Source organism: Pseudorca crassidens, chromosome 8 (assembly GCF_039906515.1).
Source record: "Pseudorca crassidens isolate mPseCra1 chromosome 8, mPseCra1.hap1, whole genome shotgun sequence".
NCBI lineage: Eukaryota > Metazoa > Chordata > Mammalia > Artiodactyla > Delphinidae > Pseudorca > Pseudorca crassidens.
The window spans coordinates 56,467,361-56,489,843 of NC_090303.1; the positions used below are offsets into that span (position 1 = coordinate 56,467,361).

Below are 22,483 nucleotides of genomic sequence, written 5' to 3' on the forward strand. Positions count from 1 at the left end.
TGACTAGAGTTTAATCTCGGTAACCGTCTCCTCAAACCCTGAAGCACGTGCCTCTGCTTCTTCCACTGCCTGCTGATCCCCCCAGGGGACAGTCCTTGCCCCGTTAAAGTCTGTGCGCTCCCAGAGTGGGCCGGGGAAGGGCGAGCACTTCCGCCATGTCCGTTTTGTTCCTGCAGGCACCGCACTGAGAACCAGGGGCCTGGAGGGCTCTGACACCCCCTGAGTGTGATGAACCACTAGCTGCCTCCCCCGATTTTGTTCAGGTTTGGGAGCCTGGTACAAGGGCGTGGAAGGGGTAGCTCAGACCCACAGATGAGTCTTGGCCCTTCCTGGTAACTCTGCTGTTCTTATCAGGGATTGGGTAGGATGGGCCATCCGTGGCAATTCTGGCCATAGAGACTTGAGGAGAAGTCTGTTGGGGGTTCCTGGAAGGCTCTTTCTCTCTCTTAAAAAGAGGCACAAGGAATAGACTACTTTTCTGCCTCTGGGTTTCCTCTGGAATGCAGTCATTTGGGCACCAAAAGGAGAACTGGGCAGCTGGGACAAGAAATGCATGGAGACTACCACAAAGGGGTTCCACGGGGCCACTGAATTAACCAGCCACCGGGAAACTCAGGTGAAGGTGACTCACCCTACCTGGGGAGGTTTTCTTATGTGAGGTACTAACAGATTTTCTTTGCAACTAAAGACACTCTAACTGGTCCATGAAGTTAATGTCACCTTTATTTTACAGAGCGACAGAAGCAGACAGAGCTCGTAAGCCAGTGACCCAGGGCCAGAAGGAGAACGCAGCTGAGCCCATCCAACCCCGAAGCCCTATCTATGTCTTTCCATCTTCCGGCTCCCTCCTTGACTTCCTCTGGGCCCTGTACACAGAAGGTGTTTCATGTGTACCCAAGAACGAACAAGCAGCCTCTCTGCTCAACCCTCCTGGGAAAGCTCCCCAGAGACTAGCAGCGGATCCTCTTGGAAACCCAAGCAGCCACCACCGGCTGGCTCCTTCCCGCCAACAAAGTCTCCATTTCAACCATAAAAGGAACTTCCCGCACACCCACCAGAGACGATCGACCTGGAGCCGGAGCCAGGGCCAGGAAGTCTCTAGAAAATTGAGCTGCTCTGCCCTGGGGCTCCACTTCCACATGGTGAGGAAAACCCTGCTCTGTGTCACAGGCTGTGGCTTCAGGACTGTAAACTGCCTGAAAAAAATCAAAATCAGGGCACAATGCTAACCACACATTATTAGCAAAGTGACGGGGTCACCTCACCTCTGTGCACACTGCCGTCTATTCAATACCTTATCTCACTCACTCACAACCAGGGAGAGAAAGGAGAAAAAGGACTAAGCCATTACAGACTTTCAGATGGAGTAACTAATTCACTGCCACCTGCAGATGCAGCAGGTCTGAGAGATGAAAAACTGAATGAGGCTGATGCAGGGAGTTGAGCTCACGCGGGAGCCTGTGGGCCAGGTTTTGCCTTTCAAGCTCTGGCATCCACAGCTGGATGGAAAAATCTCGTGTTTTGTGGACCTGGGCTTCCACCTCAAGTCCAGGCAAATTAATTCTCCTCTGCATCTCAGATGCAAAATAAAGATGAACCAAGTATTCTTCCAACCCAATGGTGCTGACTGTACTGCAGACACCATGTGGGTGCAAAGGTGAGCAAAAGAGGATGTTCCAGGAGGGACGCAGACACGGAATCAGGCAGTTATGACAAGCGTTACCCCACAACGGGGTCGGTGCCCCCATAGGGAAACCATGGGGTGACAGGGCTGCTGAAGGAAATGACAGCACATCTAAGTTGCCGGCCAGGTGACGCAGAGGGACGGAGTCTGCGTGTGGACTCTACGTGCTTGTGCGGATGGGAGCAACGGAGCCTTCAGACAGGGCTAGGAGGTGAGAGAGAGCCTGGGGCGTCGACGCCCGGGACTGAAATACGTTCAGGCGACTGGACTGGGGTGTGTGAGGGGAGGAGGGCGTGGATGTCATCCCAGGACAGTGAAGAGCACAGAAGGGCACACGCCAGGCAGGGACACAACCCGATGGGCTGCCGTGCAGAGAATCAAGTGAGTGCAGAGGGACCAGCCGGGAGACTCCTGGCACATCCAGGTGAGAGACGGTGGAAACCTGCACCAGGGCACTGGTTGTTGAGGCTGGGGCACTGGGAACAGGCAGGACAGATATTCAAGAGGCAGAATCAACTAGCAGGAGACTAGGTATGGGAGGGAAAGGAGGGAATGAGCCCCGTCTGATGCTCAGATTTCTGGCTGAGATAACTGGACTTAATCCTGCAGCAACCGGCACCTCAGAGGGAGTCGGGCAGCAAAGCGGGTATAGAGAGACGAGAAGTTCAGTGATGGGCGTCAGACATGACATGAAAGCCCTGGTGGAATAAACATCTGCTCGCCTGAACTCTAACTCCTGACTCATTCCAGCCAACACAGTTTTGTATCAATGCATCACATCTTGACAATTTTAAAACACGCATTTTTTTCACATCTCTGAAATCAGGATGTTTTTCAAATGACATGGTTTAGTTGGCAGCGTTCTTTCTTAGTGGTACATAAAATGGTGGTGCTCCTTACGATGGATGAAATCTTGGATTTGATGAAATAATGTCTATCAACCTTAGAAGAAAATAGTACGTGAATGTCTCTCCTTAGGACTTAAATCCTACCTAGTTCCAAAAAGATCTGAAGTAGCCTTTCACAATAAAGCTCGGAGGACAGGATGATTTCTGTAAAAAGACAAAAACTACTCCTGGGATCGAATATTGGGAAGAATGCTCAGAAGGCCCTCTCTCCCACAGGAGGGGTTCAGCTCAGATAAAAACAACAGAAGGTCAAGCAGCCTTTCAGAAGCTCCCAATCCTAAGAACTAAAACCCAAACCAGGAGACAGAATAATCTAGTGGAAAAATTTTAAAAGCAGCAATAAGCTGACTGACTTTCAGACATCACAGAGATGGGTATGGCCTGGGGGTCTCAGGAAAGACATCTTTTAAAAAGAGTGGATTTGGTGGGGCCTTGAGAGCTTCACTGTTGCTCTTCCCCAAAAGAATATGATGGGAGACAGGGCCCATTAATATGTTACTGATATGGCTCAAGAGCTCTTACATCTTGATTCAAGAACTGAACAAGCATCTCCTGTGACAAACGAAACACTCCGAGAGAACAGCCTACGTGCTTTCCAGACTCTGCTGAGGCACAGCACATGTCTGGGTCCACTCTCGTTTGGGGAGAAGCCAGGCTGCTGCCACATGCAAGAACCAGAGCCTCTCTGACTCACTGAACGTAGTGAGTCCTTCCATGGCGGGTTTCACGATGCAGACCACACACGGCTGCCTGCCTCCCCTCCACAGACGAGCGAAACAAGGGCTCCAAGACGTCCGCATCAGAAATCCCAAGGGCTTCACTTAATTTCTCTTCTGAAACTGCCTCTCCCGCCCCATCACCAAATGCTAAGTTACCCCTTACCTTCCCACAGCTCTGACCTTTCCCAGCTTCTGTAACCAGGCTCTACTGGGGGCTAGTCAGAATAGCAGTAATTATGGAAGTGTTCACACTAATTGCTATAATTTTTGAGCACCTGCCATGTGCCATGCTTTGTTTATATGCCCTCATTTAATTCTCACATAAACTCCTTGGAAACAAGAATCCCATTTTAGTAACAAAATCCTGGGCGGTGAAGGCAGAAAAAGATGGTTCCTATGTCTTGGTTTTAAAAAAAAATAGATCTTTTTTAAGCCAGGAGTTGGGGGGTGGTTTATTAGTGTTTGTTATATACTTCTATGTTTCCACAACAAATTTTTTCATTAAAAAAAATATAAGCCTGAAGTTTACTAGTCAGCCTAAAAATACCACCAACACTAACACCAAGAGCAGGAAAAGGTGCTGATTGACACTGATACCCCCAGACCCCGAGATGCCGTCACCTGGTTTATTCTGACTACTTAAAGGCTGCCCCTGGGGGGAAACAAAGAAATAAGAGAATAAGCAAAAGACCAAGATTCAGGAAACTCTTGTTCTCCAAGTACATGTGGCCAGAGGTCTTTAAATTGTTAGGCACAAAATCTATTAAAAATAATGGTGTCACTGGTCAGAATGGCCATCATCAAAAAATCTACAAACAATAAATGCTGGAGAGGGTGTGGAGAAATGGGAACACTCTTGCACTGTTGGTGGTAATGTAAATTGGTACAGCCACTATGGAAAACAGTAGGGAGGTTCCTTAAAAAACTAAAAATAGAACTACCATATGACCCAGCAATCCCACTCCTGGGCATATACCCTGAGAAAACCATAATTCAAAAAGAGCCATGTACCACAATGTTCACTGCAGCTCTATTTACAATAGCCAGGACATGGAAGCAACCTAAATGCCCATCGACAGATGAATGGATAAAGAAGATGTGCCACATATATACAATGGAATATTACTCAGTCATAAAAGGAAATGAAATGGAGTTATTTGTCATGAGGTGGATGGACCTAGAGTCTGTCATACAGAGTGAAGTAAGTCAGAAAGAGAAAAACAAATACCATAGGTTAACACATACATATGGAATCTAAAAAAAAAAAAAAAAGGTCATGAAGAACCTAGGGGCAGGACAGGAATAAAGACCCAGACCTACTAGAGAATGGACCTGAGGACACGGGGAGGGGGAAGGGTAAGCTGGGACAAAGTGACAGAGTGGCATGGACATATATACGCTACCAAATGTAAAACTAACAGCTAGTAGGAAGCAGCCGCATAGCACAGGGAGATCAGCTCAGTGCTCTGTGACCACCTAGAGGCGTGGGATAGGGAGAGTGGGAGGGAGGGAGATGCAAGAGGGAAGAGATATGGGGATATATTTATAACTGATTCACTTTGTTTATAAAGCAGAAACTAACAAACCACTGTAAAGCAATTATACTCCAATAGAGATAGACAGATAAATAAATAACAAAAAGAGTCATGTACCAATGTTCATTGCAGCACTATTTACAATAGCCAGGACATGGAAGCAACCTAAGTGTCCATCAACAGGTGAAAGGATAAAGAAGATGGGGCACATACGTACAATGGCATATTACTCAGCCATAAAAAGAAACGAAACTGAGTTATCTGTAGTGAGGTGGATGGACCTAGAGTCTGTCATACAGAGTGAAGTAAGTCAGAAAGAGAAAAACAAATACCATATGCTAACACATATATATGGAATTTTAAAAAAAAATGGTTCTGATGAACCTAGGGTCAAGACAGGAATAAAGACACAGACAGAGATGGACTTGAGGACACAGGGAGGGGGAAGGGTAAGCTGGGGCAAAGTGAAAGAGTAGCATTGACATATATACACTACCAAATGTAAAATAGATAGCTAGTGGGAAGCAGCTGCACGACACAGGGAGATCAGCTCAGTGCTTTGCAACCACGTAGGGGGGTGGGATAAGAAGGGTGGAGGGAGATGCAAGTGGGAGGGGATATGGGGATATGCATATACCTATAGCTGATTCACTTTGTTATAAAGCAGAAACTAACACAACACTGTAAAGCAATTATACTCCAATATAGATGTTAAAAAAATAAAAATAATGGTGTCACAGAAGGATGTGAGCACACCTCCTCTCATGAAAACACTAAAATCACAACTAACTGCTGAACAACCATCGACAAAAAAAACACTGGAACCTACCAAAAAAGATATCCTACATCAAAAAGACAAAGAAGAAGCCACAACAAGACAGTAAGGGAGGCATAATTGCGATAAAATCAAATCTCACATCCCCTGGTTGGGCGATCCACAAACTGGAAAATAATTGTATTGCAGAGGTTCTCCCAAAGGAGTGAGAGTTCTGAGCCTCACATCAGGCTCCCCAGCCTGGGGGTCTGGCATTGGGAGGAGGAGCCCCCAGAGCATCTAGCTTTGAAGGCCAGAGGGGTTTAATCGCAGGAATTCCACATGACTGGGGAAAAGAACAACTCCACTCTTGGAGGGTGCACACAAGATCTTGTGTGCACCAGGACCCAGGGGAAAAAGCAGGGACCTCATCGGAGCCTAGGCTAGATCTACCTGCTGGTACTGGATGATCTCCTGCAGAGGTGGGGGGCAGTTCTGGCTCACTGCAGGCACAAAGGCACTGGTGGTGGTAGTTCTGGGAAGCACTCATTGGCGTGAACCCTCCTGGAGGTGGCCATTTTCTCACCAAGACCTAGCCCCACGCAACAGCCTACTGGGATGCCTCAGGCCAACCAACCAACAGGGGAGGAACACAGCCCCACCCATCAGCAGACAGGCTGCCTAAAGTCTTCCTGGGCCCACAGGTGCCCACTAAACACACCCCTTGAAACAGCCCTGCCCACCTGAGAGACAAGACCCAGTTCCACCCACCAGTGGGCAGGAATCAGTCCCTCCCATCAGAAAGCCTGCACAAGCCTCTTAGACCAGCCTTATCCACCAGCAGGCAGACAGCAGAAGCAAGAAGCACTACAACCCTGCAGACTGCAGAACAGAAACCTCAATCACAGAAAGTTAGACAAAATGAGACGGCAGAGGAATATGTCCCAGGGGAAGGAAAAAGATAAAACCCCAGAGGAACAGCTGCAATCTACCCGAAAAAGAATTCAGAGTAATGATAGTAAAGATGATCCAAGATCTTGGAAAAAGAATGGAGGTACCAACCAAGAAGATACAAGAAATGTTTAAAAAAAGAGCTAGAAGATCTAGTGAACAAACAGAGATGAATAATACAATAACTGAAATGAAAAATATACTAGAAGGAATCAACAGCAAAATAAATGAGGCAGAAGAATGGATAAGTAAGCTGGAAGACAGAATGGTGGAAATCACTGCTGCAGAACAGAATAAAGAAAAAAGAATGAAAAGAAATGAAGACAGGGACCGACTTCACTCGTGGTCCAGTGGTTGACTCTACACTCCCAATGCAGAGGGCCTGGGTTCGATCCCTGGTCAGGGAACTAGATCCTGCTTGCAGCAACTAAAAAGATCTTGCACACAGCAATGAAGATCCTGCATGCAGCAGATAAGACCCAGCACAGCCAAATAAATAAATAATTTTTTTTTTAAAGAAAAGAAATGAAGACAATCTAAGAGACCTCTGGGACAACATCAAATGCACCAACATTCACATTATTGGGGTCTCAGAGGAAGAGAGAGAGAAAGGGCCTAAGAAAATATTTGAAGAGATAATGGCTGAAAACTTCCATAACATGGGAAAGAAAACAGTCCAAGTCCAGGAAGCGCAAGATCCCAGGCAATACAAACCCAGGAATGAAAACGCCGAGACACATAGTAATCAGACGCATTGCCCAGGACGAGGCAAGTCGGGCTCCAAGCGCAGGGCCGGAGTGGCCTCCCCAGAGTCCTTTGCACGGCACCTGGCGACAAAATGGCTGCCCGAGGGAGATGGGTGGAGCCTCCGGGCCAGGAGGCACCAGGCCCCACAGGCGGCAGTGGCAGCAAGAGCCGATGGGCTGAGTCAGGGCCCAGGATGTCACCCAAGAGTGGGAATGATGAAGTGTCGGGCAGAGGTCTGAGCCCAGTGTCCGACGGTGCGAACTCGTTCACCAACAGCAGCAGCTTCCTGGAGCTGTTCAAGTGAAAGACTGAAGAGGAGCAGCAGCAGTGGCGGGAGGAACCGCCCCCAGGCCCACAGCGACCCGACCAGCCAGCCACCGCCGCCACCACAGGTCCTGGGGATCTGAAGAGGAAGGGCAGCCCAGGCCCCACACTCAGCTTCGTGGGCAAGCGCACAGGCGGGAACAAACTAGCCCTGAAGACAGGAACAGCAGCCAAGAAGACGACGGAGAATGAGGTACTAACAAGTAAAGGTGATGCGTGGGCCAAGTACATGGCAGAGGTGAAAAATTACAAAGCCCCACCAGTGCAGAGATGATGATGAAACTCGGCCCCTGATGAAATGACCCCCCCCCTCCCTGCCTGGCCAAGGCCTGGGACTCTCTGCAATGTACATAACTATTTAATGCAGCAGCAGCAGCACAGCAGCCTTTTTCCCCCAAGGACTTATATACGGAAAGAAACCGAGATGCTTCCCACAGCTGTGGATGACTTTCCAGGACTCTTTTTTACCTTGAGCACTTGCCTCCTGAGACTTCACAGAACAGTGGTCTACTGTCCCCTCTCTTCCCATCTCCTCCCTCTTTCTGATTCTTTCTCTCTTCCTCTTCTCACCCTCCCCTCCCTTTAGCCATAACTTCTGGGAAGTAAAGAACTTGACTTAGTGCTGGTAAAAAAAAAAAAAAAGAGAGAGAGATACATAGTAATCAAACTGACAAAAATTAAAGACAAAGAGAAAATATTAAAAGAAACAAGGCAAAAGCAACAAATAACATACAAGGGAATTCCCATAAGGTTATCAGCTGACTTTTCAGCACAAACTCTGCAGGCAAGAAGGGAGTGGTACGATATATTCAAAGTGATGAAAGGGAAGAAACTACAACCAAGAAGACTCTACCCAGCAAAGCTCTCATTCAGATTTGATGGAGAAATCAAAAGCTTTACAGACAAGCAAAAGCTAAGAGAATTCAGCACCACCAAACCAGCTTTACAACAAATGCTAGAGGAACTTCTCTGGGCAGGAAACACAAGAGAAGGAAAAGACCTACAATAACAAACCCAAAACAATTAACAAAATGGTCATAGGAACATACATATCGATAATTACCTTAAACGTGAATGGATTAAATGCTCCAACCAAAAGACACAGGCTTGCTGAATGGATACAAAAACAAGACCCAGATATATGCTGTCTACAAGAGACCCACTTCAGACCTAGGGACACATACAGACTGAAAGTGAGGGGATGGAAAAAGATATTCCATGCAGATGGAAAACAAAAGAAAGCTGGAGCAGCAATTCTCATATCAGACAAAACAGACTTTAAAATAAAGACTATTACAAGACACAAAGAAGGACACTACATAATGATCAAGGGATCAACCCAAGAAGAAGATATAACAATTGTAAATATATATGAACCCAACATAGGAGCACCTCAATACATAAGCCAAATGCTAACAGCCATAAAAGGGGAAATCAACAGGTGTTAAAGTGAGGGACTTTAACACTTACACCAATGGACAGATCATCCAGACAGAAGATCAATCAGGAAACAGGCTTTAAATGACACATTACACCAGATGGACTTAATTGATATTTATAGAGCATTCCATCCAAAATCAGCAGTATACACTTTCTTCTCAAGTACACATGGAACATTCTCCAGGACAGATCACATCTTGGGCCACAAATCAAGCTTCGGTAAATTTAAGATAACTGAAATGAGATCAAGCTCTTTTCTGACCATAACACTATGAGACTAGATATCAATTACAGGAAAAAAACTGTGAAAAATACAAACACATGGAGGCTAAACAATGTTACTGAACAACCAATGTATCACTGAAGAAATCAAGGAGGAAATCAAAAAATACCTAGAGACAAATGACAACGAAAGCACAACGATCCAAAACGGATGGGATGCAGCATAAGTAGTCCTAAGAGGGAAGTTCATAGCAGTACAATCTTACCTCAGGAAACAAGAAAAATAAAAAATAAACAACCTAAACTTACACCTAAAGCAACTACACAAAGAAGAACAAACAAAACCCAAAGTTAGTAGAAGGAAAGAAATCAGAAAGATCAAAGCATAAATAAATGAAATAGAGACAAAGAAAACAATACAAAAGATCAATGAAACTAAAAGCCGGTTCTTTGAAAAGATAAATAAAATTGATAAACCTTTAGCCAGACTCATCAAGAAAAAAAAAAAGAGAGGGCTCAATTCAATAAAATTAGAAATGAAAAAGGAGGGACTTCCCTGGTGGCACCATGGTTAAGAATCCACCTGCCAATGCAGGGAACAAGGGTTCGATCCCTGATCCAGGAAGATCCCACATGCCGCGGAGCAACCAAGCCCATGCATCACAACTACTGAGCCTGTGCTCTAGAGCCCATAAGCCACAACTATTGAGCCCGTGTGCCACAACTACTGAAGCCCATGCACCCTAGAGCCTGTGAGCCACAACTACTGAGCCCACACACTGCAACAACTGATGCCTGCATGCTCCAGGGCCCGCATGCTGCAACTACTGAAGCCCGTGTTCCTAGAGCCCATGTTATGCAACAAGAGAAGCCACCACAGTGAGAAACCCACACACCACAACGAAGAGTAGCCCCCGCTTGCCACAACTAGAGAAAGCCAGTGGGCAGCAACAAAGACCCAAAGCAGCCAAAACAAAAAAAAAAAGAAATGATAAAGGTTCTCCTTTATCATCACAGCATGCACCACAGAAATACAAAGGATCATAAGAGACTACTACAAGCAACTATACGCCAATAAAACGGACAACCGAGAAGAAATGGAAAATTCTTAGAAAAGCAAAACCTTCCAAGACTGAAATAGGAAGAAATACAAAATATGAACAGATAAATTACAAGTACTGAAACTGAAACTGTGATTTAAAAACTTCCAACAAACAAAAGTCCAGGACCAGATGGCTTCACAGGTGAATTCTATCAAACATTTAGAGAAGAGTTAACACCTATCTTTCTGAAACTCTTCCAAAAAATTGTAGAGGAAAGAACATGCCCAGGCTCATTCTATGAGGCCAGCATCACCCTGATACCAAAACAAAAGCTACCACACAAAAAGATAATTACAGAACAATATCACTAATGAGCACAGACTAAAAAATTCTCAAAATACTAGCAAGCCAAATCCAACAATACATTAAAAGGATCATACACCATGATCAAGTGGGATTTATCCCAGGGATGCAAGGATTCTTCAATATATGCAAATGAATCAATGTGATACACCATATTAACAAATTAAAGAATAAAAACCACATGATCATCTCAATGGATACAGAAAAAGCTTTTGACAAAATTCAACACCGATTTACAATAAAAACCTCCAGAAAGTGGGTATAGAGGGAACATAGCTTGACATAATAAAGGCCATATATGACAAACCCACAGCAAAGATCACTCTCAATGGTGAAGAGCTGAAAGCTTTCTCTAAGATCAGGAACAAGACAAGGATGTCCACTCTCACCACTTCTATTCAACAAAGTTTTGGAAGTCCTAGTCACAGGAATCAGAGAAGAAAAATAAATAAAAGGAATCCAAACTGGAAAGGAAGAAGTAAAACTGTCACCGTTTGCAGATGACGTGATGCTATACACAGAAAATCCTAAAGATGCTACCAGAAAACTAGTAGAGCTCATCAATGAATTCAGTAAAGTTGCAGGATACAAAATTAATGCACAGAAATCTGTTGTACTTGTATCACTAATACTGAAAGATCAGAAAAAGAAATTAAGGAAACAATCTCACTGACCATCACATCAAAAAGAATAAAATACCTAGGAATAAATTTACCTAAGGAGGCAAAAGACCTGTGCTCAGAAAACTATAAGACACCAATAAAAGAAATCAAAGATGACACATTTGAAAAGATATACCATGTTCTTGGACTGGAAGAATCAATACTGTCAAAATGACTATACCACCCAAGGCAATCTACAGATTCAATGCAAGCCCCATCAAATTACCAATGGCATTTTTCACAGAACTAGAACAAAAAGTTTTAAAATTTGTATGGAGACACAAAAGACCCCGAATAGCCAAAGCAATCTTGAGAAAGAAAAACAGAGCTGGAGGAATCAGGCTCCCTGACTTCAGACTGTAGTATAACGATACAGTCATCAAAACAGTATGGTACTGGCACAAAAACAGAAATATATATCAATGGAACAGGATAGAAAGTCCAGAGATAAACCCATGCACCTATGGTCAACTAATCCATGATAAAGGAGGCAAGAACATACAATGGAAAAAAAGACAGTCTCTGCAATAAGTGATGCTGAGAAAACTGGACAACTACATGTAAAAGAATGCAATTAGAACACTCCTTAACACCATACACAAAAATAAACTCAAGGGCTTCCCTGGTGGCACAGTGGTTGAGAGTCCACCTGTCGATGCAGGGGACACGGGTTTGTGCCCTGGTCCGGGAATATCCCACATGCCGCGGAGCAGCTGGGCCCGTGAGCCATGGCCGCCAAGCCTGCACGTCCGGAGCCTGTGCTCCGCAACAGGAGAGCCCAAACAGTGAGATGCCCGCATACCACAGAAATAAATAAATAAATAAAATTTAAAAATAAACTCAAAATAGATTTAAGACCTAAATGTAAGGCTGAATGCTATAAAACTCTTAGAGGGAAACATAGGCAGAACACTCTTTGACATAAATCACATCAATATCTTTTTTGATCCGTCTCCTACAGCAATGGAAATAAACACAAAAATAAACAAATGGGACCTAATTAAACTCAAAAGCTTTTGCACAGCAAAGGAATCTATAAACAAAATGAAAATACAACCCTCAGAATGGGAGAAAATATTTGCAAATGAAGCGACCGACACGGGATTAATCTCCAAAATATACAAACAGCTCATGCAGTTCAACATTAAAAAAACAACACAATAAAAAAATGGGGAGAAGACCTAAATAGACCTTTCTCCAAAGAAGACATACAGATGGCGAAGAGGCACATGAAAAGATGCTCAACGTCACTAATTATTAAAGAAATTCAAATTAAAACTACAAAGAGGTACCACCTCACAACAGTCTGAATAGCCATCATCAAAAAGACTACAAAAAATAAATGCTGGAGGGGGTGTGGAGAAAAGAGAACCCTCCGGGCTTCCCTGGTGGCGCAGTGGTTGAGAGTCCGCCTGCTGATGCAGGGGATGCGGGTTTGTGCCCCAGTCCAGGAGGATCCCACATGCCACGGAGTGGCTGGGCCCGTGAGCCATGGCCACTGAGCCTGCGCGTCTGGAGCCTGTGGTCCGCAACGGGAGAGATCACAACGGTGAGAGGCCCGCGTACCGCAAAAAAAAAAAAAAAAAAAAAGATTAAAAGAGAACGCTCCTACACTATTGGTGGGAAGGTAAATTGGTAAAACCACTGTGGAGAACAGTATGGAGGTTCCTTAAAAACTAAAAGTAGAGCTACTATACGATCCAGCAATCCATTCCTGGGCACATATCCAGAGAAAGCCATAATTCGAAAAGATATATGCACCCCAATGTTCATTGCAGCACTACTGGCGATAGCCAAGACATGGAAGCAACCTAAATGTCCATCAACAGAGGAATGGATAAAGAAGATGTGATATATATATATATATACATATATATATATATACACACACACATATACATACACACACATATACACATAATGGAATATTACTCAGCCATAAAAAAGAACAAAATAATGCCATTTACAGCAACATGGATGCAACTAGAGATTATCATACTAAGTAAAGTAAGTCAGAGAAAGACAAGTATATGATATTGCTTATACACGGAAGCCAGAAATAATGATACAAATGAACTTATTTACAAAACAGAAACAGACTCACAGACTTAGAAAACAAACTTATGGTTACCAAAGAGGAAGGGGGCGGGGGATAAACTGGGAGTTCAGGATTGACATATACATACCACTGTATTTAAAATAGATAATCAACAAGGACCACTGTATAGCAAAGGGAACTCTACTCAATATTCTGTAATAATCTAAATGGAAAAGAATTTGAAAAAGAATAGATTTTTGTATATATATAAGTGAATCATTTTGTTGTACACCTGAAACTAACACAACATTGTAAATCCACTATACTCCAATACAAAATAAAAATTTTTTAAAAGACGGTGCCAGCACTGAATTGAGCGCAAAGGTAAACAGAATCATTTCAAACTATCTGCTGGGGACTTCCCTGGTGGCGCAGTGGTTAAGAGTCCGCCTGCCAATGCAGGGGACACGGGTTTGAGCCCTGGTCTGGGAAGATCCCACATGCCATGGAGCAACTAAGCCCGTGCGCCACAACTACCGAGCCTGCACTCTAGAGCCTGCGAGCCCCAACTACTGAGCCCACCGGCCACAACTACTGAAGCCCGTGCACCTAGAGTCTGTGCTCTGCAACAAGAGAAGACACCACAATGAGAAGCCCGTGCACCGCAACAAACAGTAGCCCCCGCTCGCCGCAACTGGAGAAAGCCCACGTGCAGCAACAATCACCCAACGCAGCCAAAAATAAATAAATAAAATAAATACATTTAAAAAAAAGACAAAACATCTGCTGGCCACAGGGAAAGATATCAAGTAGAAAAGACCAGTTCCAACTTTGCTGCATGGTTTTTTTTTTCCCAAGAAAGAGACAGGTCCCCAAATCCCTCCCCTCAAAATACTCCTAAATAAAGAGTTGACGGCACACTGAAACTTCACTCAGGAGAGCTACTGTGGTAACATTAGAGGTCAAATGTGGGCCATAACCAACAGGAGCATTTAACATTTTTTCTTGTGTGTAAAACTTGTACAATTTGTAAATATTTAGATATAGTAAGACTTTGCGGGGGTAATTTTAAAATACTTTAAATAATTATGAAGGTTCAACATTGCCATACCATTGCTTGCATGATATATTAGTTTCATATAATTTTTAAGTTAGAATTCTTAATGAAGAACCGAACTTCTAATTATCATGTATTCATAGAAAAATGGAATCTTTTCTTTACCACAATTTGCCTTACAATGAACCAAAGAATGAAAGTGGGATCTGCCTGTACCACAACGCCCCCCCCCTTAACCCCTGAACAGTCAGGAAAGCACAAAATGGCACCGTCTCTGGAAATCAGCTGAAACCAAGGCCCTGAACTCAAGGGGGAGGAACTGATGTGCGCACTCGGAGTCCACTCACTTCTACATTTAGCCCAGAGAAAACCCTCAAAGATCCTCTAGTCCAACTAGTCCACCTAAACCTGGCAGGGACAGAAGTGACCTACCATGTCTGCAGAAGTTATTTTCCATGAGTAAACTTCCTCAAACACTAGGAGGTTAGGAGCAATAATCAGTGGCAGAGATGGGGAGGGTATGGCGGTTATAAAGCATTGACAAATGGCAGCTGACAGTGGAAGACAAGGTGGAAAAACTAAAGAGTTTGTCTCAGAATAATACTGGATCTAAGGAATAAAACATGAACCTGAGTCATTATGGAAAGGTCTTAGCCTGTTTTCCATCAAGAATGTTTTAAGATAAACATAGAGCTCTCATTCAAAGGGGTCACGTCCAGGTATCTGGAAAGTTAAGTCCTGTGGTCCCATGGATTGCCTTCATGCTCAACAATGCTACATAACTGTTGTATATGAACGCACCTGTTTTTTCAAGGACATATGAAGTTTGTTTTTGAGATGTGCATACGTCTCACTGACAATAAAACAAATACTTTGAATTCCAAGGGCTAAAATAACTTGTATACAGATGACAACTTATCTAAATGACCTGAAATAAAAATGATGGCAGATAAGCCCTCGAGAAAGACAGTACTTAAGCATTACCAATCACCACCCCCAAGGCTACACACGTGTCAAACAGCCAGCCTTATCAATCTGATGATGTTGTGGGAGTCCAAAAACAGGTAGACCATGTAGATTAGAATTTATCATTCCAGGGTGAAGTAACAAGAATGTTAGCTTTACATGATCTCCATCCTATGGTCAAGTCTTCCTCCTCTTCTCTCCCCTGTTGCTCAACCTTACCTCTTAGTAACAAAACAAGGAAGCAGTGACTCTGTGATAAGATACCTCTTCCATTTCTAGACTTTAAATTTGTTCTTTACCATGTTCCTGGTGTTGCCCCTACCCCTCTTCCCCTATCCAGGCCATCCTTTCCCAATCACCTGTAGAAAGAACAGAATGTCCAAACTCTCCCCAAGTGATCTCATGCCCTCGTGTGGGCACCTCCAGGTGGGCAGACCAGCTATTCACATGTGCTTGTTCAGGACAGTGCCTGGAACACTGTACACCCCCTAGGTACCCTCACTGGGGACCCAGATTCATGCCTCTGCCTTTATATCTCCTGCTATAATTTTAACTATTTTTATCTCAGCCAATTCCTTTGCTTCACAGTCACTTCAAGAATCATGTAGAGGAAAGAACAGGAGTTTTGGAGCCAGAAAATCCTGGGATGAATCCCAGATGCAGCACCCAAATTGAGTTCCGAGACTGAGAACAAGTCACTTCCTTCCCCGAGCCTTAAATCCTCAAACCTAAAAAGAGACGGCTGTGCAGAGTAAATGAGATGACGTCTATAAAGTGCTTGGCACACTGGAGGTACTCAGCACATGCATATCTCCTTCCCCTCCCTCTCTCCCCCTTATAACTGCTGGCCCTAGCATCTTTCTCTGAGACTACTTTTTCCCATCTCTAGTCACTGACTCCTCCCCATATGCTTCCTGTTGGCACTATCTTCTACACCTGAATCACGAAGAGCGTTTGAGAAACCTATAACGGGAAACGTGATTATGGAGCATTGCCAAACTGTGGTTTTTCAAATAGAAATAACAAGACTGCAGAATACGATTACGCTCTAGAGGGCTGTCTAAAGACTGAGGGAACAGCCAGCCCTCCTGCCCCTCTTCCCCCTTATTTGCGAGACTTAGCAAATAAAAATATAAGACTTCCAGTTAAATTTCATTTTCAGACAAACAACAAATATCTTTCCAGTGTTGTAGTAGAGAAGGAAAATGCCTCTCTAGCAAAGAAGAGCGGTAGAGAAAAGATAATTAAGGTCATGACTATCAGAGAAAGAGGTGGCTGTCCCGTCCACCTGGTGTCACCACAGAGAGCTTAAAAGTCTCTGACCGAGAAAGGGAATTCCTGCCTGAGTCCTAACTCAGTAGAGTCCTGGAGTTCTAGAAAGTGCCAGGAGGCAACAGTCAAATAGCCACCATGGTCTTTCAACTCCATTAAGCATCAGCTTAGCGGAGAGGTGAATGGGTTTTGAAGACTTCAGTTGCCCAAGCATGCTCGATATCTGTCCAAAACCCACCCACCAAATGCTTGATACATGAGTTTTATGGTATTTTTTACTCATTAATTTTTAAAGATTATTTCATTCAATGAGCAAACCTATTTTATATTTCATATAATCCTAAGAACATTGGAAAAGAGGAGATAAGCTACCTATACTTAACACAAGTGAGTTTTCTCTTAATTTATTTGGGTTGACATTTTCCATTTTAAAAGAAAAAGGGTGATACAATTACACATGAAAATGCACCTATGTTGCTGTACAAGAGGAAATATCATCTCTTGTCAGGATTACTACAATAACTTCTCAATTGGATGCCCAGCTCCCACCCATCCAGTCTCTCCTCAGCCCAGCGGCCAGAAGGATCCTTCTAACACGTAAGTCAGATCCTGTCACTTCCCTTCTCAAAATCTTCCAGTGGCTTCCCACCTCACTCCGAGGACGAGTTAGTCTTTCCAGTGGCCTGCAAGGTCCTACGGGACCTGCTACTGTTCCTTTACGCCCTCTGACCTCACCTGCCCTTGCCCTATTTACTCAGCCCCAATCACACCACCTCTGCCTACAGCCTTCTTGCCCAGGACACTCCTATGCTCGCTCCCATCCCCAGCTTCAGGTCTTTGCTCTGATGCCATCTTCTCCAGGATGCTTTCTCTGGCCACCTTTTCAAATCAGCCCCCATTCCTGGCATGTTCTATCCCCCATCTCTGCTACATTTTTCTCCATTCCAGAGAGCACCATCAACCTACTATATATTTCACTTAGTTGCATGTTTTGTGTCTCTCCCCCGCTAGAATATAGGGCAGAAATGTTGGCATTCTGTTCACTGCAGCATCCCCAGCACGTAGAACAGTATGTGGTACATCGTAGGCACTCAGCAAAATTACTTATGGAATGTTGAATAAACATAAGGTAAAAATAATGAGGTATTATCATTTTACTGGGGTAAAATGTATTTACTGACATCTAAACAATGAATAAACGTGGGGTTTTAAGACTTCAGAGTTAAAAACCAGCTCTTCCCCTGAAGTCCCCCACACCTGCTTTCTCCTTTTCCTCATCAGAAAATCATAAAGAGCCAGGGCAGAAGGGGGATTTTTCCACTTCTGATATTAATATTCAGAAACGTAGGACAGAGCGTTCTCACGGTTGGTATTTTATAAATCGTATGATTTCTTCAAAGTACACATTTGTCTGAAGTAACATCCTTTTAAAATGCTTCCCAAGTCTCCCCTCTCAGGCTAAGAACAGTCAACGTCCAGACTAAAGGATGCACTGCTCATCAAGTTTCAGCACATGGGCATTCAGTAACGTTTGCTGATTGGCCAAGATCCCAATGTCACCCTTCTAGCCAACGTCCCACAGAACGACCTTTCAATGAGAGACATGTCAAAGTCCAAAATGCCAAGCAGAATTCCCATTACCTCTCCTGGGCAACTCCAATGAGCTGCTGCAAGTCCACCTCCTGCTTCCTCAGGGTTCCAAACGAGGACTGACTCTCCACGAGGCCTTTGCCACCAATGTTCAGCTTGACCTTCCCCAGTGCCGTCTCCAGGGTCCCACTCACATGGTTTTCAAACTTGCCCTCGTACTTCACAAAGTCCGACTCCACGACCACTACAGTGAATGAGACATGCAGAGGAATCTAATGACAAAACGGCCACCTCTGTGCCTCAGGTCACCTAGCTTTCCAATCCTGCAGAAACCCGTGGGAAACATGAGGTCTGCACGCAGAATGGAAAGCCGATGGCCGCGCTGTGTGTGTGGGCAAAAGAACCTGGGTGCTAAGAGCGTGGCATGCACTGGTGGGCAGGGACTCTACTGGGCACTTTTTTGTTTTTTCATCTTTCAATTCCAATATACACACATATAGACAAGTGCACAAAAAGTATCTATAGAGTTTCATGAATAATTTTAAAGCAAACATCTGTTTAACTACTATCCAGGTAAAGAAATAGGACATGTTAAATATGTACTTTTCCAGGATGAAGGGACTAGATGAGGATGACACCAAAGCACAGAGAAGATAGCAGCCCATCACTCTGCCCAGGGAGTGGCCTGCCTGATTCAGTATCTTGCAGGTCAGATGCCTGAACCTGTCCTCGGGCATCCTCCCTTCTCACTGGTGGCCTTGGAGAACACTGCCCTGGCCTTCATTACCATCTCCATTGAAACAGTTCTCCCCATATTTACCTGTTTATATCTGACCTCCACCCAGTCTTGCAATTCCTTATCAAGCAATTCCTTATCTCTGTGTTCCTGATAAAGTCAGTGGGCATGCCCTTCCTCCCTGCTTCGAACACCATCTTGGAACACACGAGCTCCAGACTCCCCATTCTTCCTTCCTGGCTTCCCAGACACTGAGAAAGATGCCACCACCCAGCTGCTGTCCCAGCTTCAATCCACTCACGTGGTCATACCAGGCGATGGCTAGCAGATTGCCTTCAGGATCTGCCCTTTTTTGTCTGAACACTAAACATAAATATCTGATGATCTCAGACTTGAACTGCTAGCCTTCACATGTCTCCAGATTTCTACTGTTCTCATTTTTAATTGAACCAAATACTACCATAAAAATGGTCTCAGTCACCATCATTCAGGAAGGTTACACTGAGAGGCTCTCAGGAACTTCATACTCGGCCCTTTCCATTTTCCTGACCCAAGGCTCTCCTGGGCTCCTGGTGGCACTTCATAAGGGATTCAAATCCGACTGGAGTCTGAAACGTTTCTTTCCATCCAGCCACTGCCCCCAACACCTGTATTTCTTTCACCCCAGGCAACAAAACCTATACCTCAACCAGGGTTAATGAGAATTAATCACCATTCATTATCTGTGAAATTTACCAAGTAGAGAATCATCTCCATGAAAAATAAGAAGCTTAGGAAAATGCCCCCAAGTCACAGCCTTCTCCTAGTCACACCTTGAGAACACAAACACTCTGGGAAATGCTTTCGGAAGCAGCATATAGCAGCTGTTAAGAGCTCAAGATTTTATCACTAGTCTAATACACCTAGCTGGGAGACCTTGGGTAACATCCATCACCCTGAACCTCAGGTTTGTCATATGTAATTTGTAGATAATTAATAATACCTACCTGATGGGTTCTACTGGAAGTTGATGTATACAGAGCCTGGCACATAGCAAGTGCTCAATCTATCCACTGGGTTTAGGCCAAAGCAACATCATTTCCTGATAAACAGGACAGTCCTAGATTGTATAAAGTACCACACAGACAGAAATTCTACCCTTAGATCCCTGTTCTGGCCCCAATCAAGCTTATTACCACTCCTGAAAACTCTGACCCCAAAACTGGATCCCACAGCAGGTAAGGACAATCAAGACTGTCTGTGTACTGCAAAATGCCACACTAGACACACCTCCGAACCAGACGTCGTTTGCGCACACGTCTGCATCGAGTTATCCACTGCTGCAGGTGGAAGGGAAAAGTGAGGAAGCCAACAGGCCATGGGTAGGACAACCAAGTCACCACCCTCCAACCTCCGCACCCTGGGCAACATAACACTCCAGTGTGGTTGCCAGGGGCAAGAATAACAAAGGTGAGGCATCATGAATCTGCTCAGAAGACACAGTAGTGGGCACCTCTCATCACAGCCCTAACAGCAACAGGACACAGAACCAGGCATGAGCTCTGGCCTCAGATGATGAGCATATGTGGGACTTCCTAATCTGCAGGGACTGCAACCGGCCTGACCCATCTAACAACAGCTCTCAGGACACCACGGAAGAAGCACCTAACAGCACAGAGCGGTGAAATTCCAATTACTCAGGGGTCCATGGTCTGTTCTGTGAATTGTTTTTTCTCTTGCCTTTCCTTATATTTAGTCATTACACTACTCAGTAAGAGTTCTACCAGAGACATCCAGGGGGAAAACATGACATAAAAACATGACATAAAATTAATATCAATTCACTTGCCCATTGTTTGACAGCTCTGATAATGAGCCTGGCTGAAGAAAGTATTGGCTAGAATGCTGAGCTGGAAGAAAGGAGATTATTTGTCAACTCAAATTACCTCCTCTATCACTTTTTCCCTTTAAGGGAGATGCAATCACAAAATTAGAGAACTTTAGGGCTGAAAGAAGACTCAAACATCATCTAGTCCAATAATTAAGAGCTGAGGGTGCTTTCATATATCACCATGTTCCAAAAAGCAGTGTAGGAATAAGTACCAAGAGTCTTTGAAAAGTTCCCAACCTCTGGTCCAGTAATTCTCTCTTTAAGAATCTATGCCACCCCAATGTTCATAGCAGCATTATTTACAATTGCCAAGATATGGAAGCAACCTAGGTGTCCATCAACAGAAGAATGGATAAGGAAGATGTGGTATACACACACACACACACACACACACACACACACACACACAATGGAATACTACACAGCCATAGAAAAGAATGAAATTTTGCCATTTGCAACAACATGGATGGACTTGGAGGGTATTATGCCAAGTGAAATAAATCAGAGAAAGACACTGTATGTTATCACTAACATGTACAATCTAAAAAAATAAAACTAGTGCAAATAATAAAAAAGAAACAGACTCACAGATATAGAGAACAAACTAGTGGTGACCAAAGGGGAGAGGGAAGTGGGGGTAGAGGATTAAGAAGTACAAACTGCTATGTATAAAATAAATAAGCTACAAGAATATATTACACAGCACAGAGAATATAGCCAATATTTTCTAATAACTATAAATGGAGTATTATCTATAAAAATTTTGCATCACTATATTGTACACCTGAAACTAATATAATATTGTAAATCAAAGATATCTCAATAAGAAAAAAGGGAGACCTTCAAGATGGCAGAGGAGTGAGACATGGAGATCACCTTCCTCCCCACAATTACATCAAAAATACATCTACACGTAGAACAACTCCTACAGAACACCTACTGAACGCTGGCAGAAGACCTCAGATTTCCCAGAAGGCAAGAAACTCCCCACGTACCTGTGTAAGGCAAAAAAAAAAAAAAGGAAAAACAGAGACAAAAGAATAGGGACAGGACCTGCACCAGTGGGAGGGAGCTGTGAAGGAGGAAAGGTTTCCACACACTAGGGAGCCCCTTCACTGGCAGGGATGGGGGTTGGGCAGGGGTAATTTTCAGAGCCACAGAGCACAGCGCAGCAATAGGAGTGCAGAGAGCAAAGCGGAGAGATCCCCACACAGAGGACTGGTGCTGACCAGCACCCACCAGCCTGAGAGGTTTGTCTGCTCAACCACCAAGGCAGGTGGGGGCTCGGAGCTGAGGCTTGGGTTTCAGAGGCCAGACCCCAGGGAGAGGACTGGGGTTGGCTGCGTGAAGACAGCCTGAAGGGGGCTAGTGTGCCACAGCTAGCCGGGATGGAATCCAAGAAAAAGTCTGGACCTGCCAGAGGCGAGACCTTTGTTTCGGGATGCACGAGGAGAGGGGATCCCTTCCCAGCGTGCCCACAGGAGACAGAGCACCGCCTGAAAGAGCTCCAGAGACAGGCACGAGACACGACTATCAGCTTGTACCCCAGAGACGGGCATAAACTGCTAACGCTGCTGCCGCTGCCACCAAGAATTCTGTGTG

General features: G+C 44.4%; 1 protein-coding gene and 1 pseudogene across 2 annotated transcripts in view; one reads left to right on the plus strand and one right to left on the minus strand.

Annotated features, from left to right (window-relative positions):
* Positions 1-22,483, minus strand: part of GSDME (gasdermin E) — a 73,277-nt gene that overhangs the window by 32,085 nt on the left and 18,709 nt on the right. For both annotated transcript variants that reach the window (XM_067746530.1, XM_067746531.1), the window contains one exon: positions 18,327-18,519. In XM_067746530.1, coding sequence (XP_067602631.1) covers positions 18,327-18,519 — 193 coding nt within the window. The remainder of the gene's footprint in view (positions 1-18,326; positions 18,520-22,483) is intronic.
* Positions 7,390-7,924, plus strand: LOC137228598 (telomerase RNA component interacting RNase pseudogene; annotated as a pseudogene).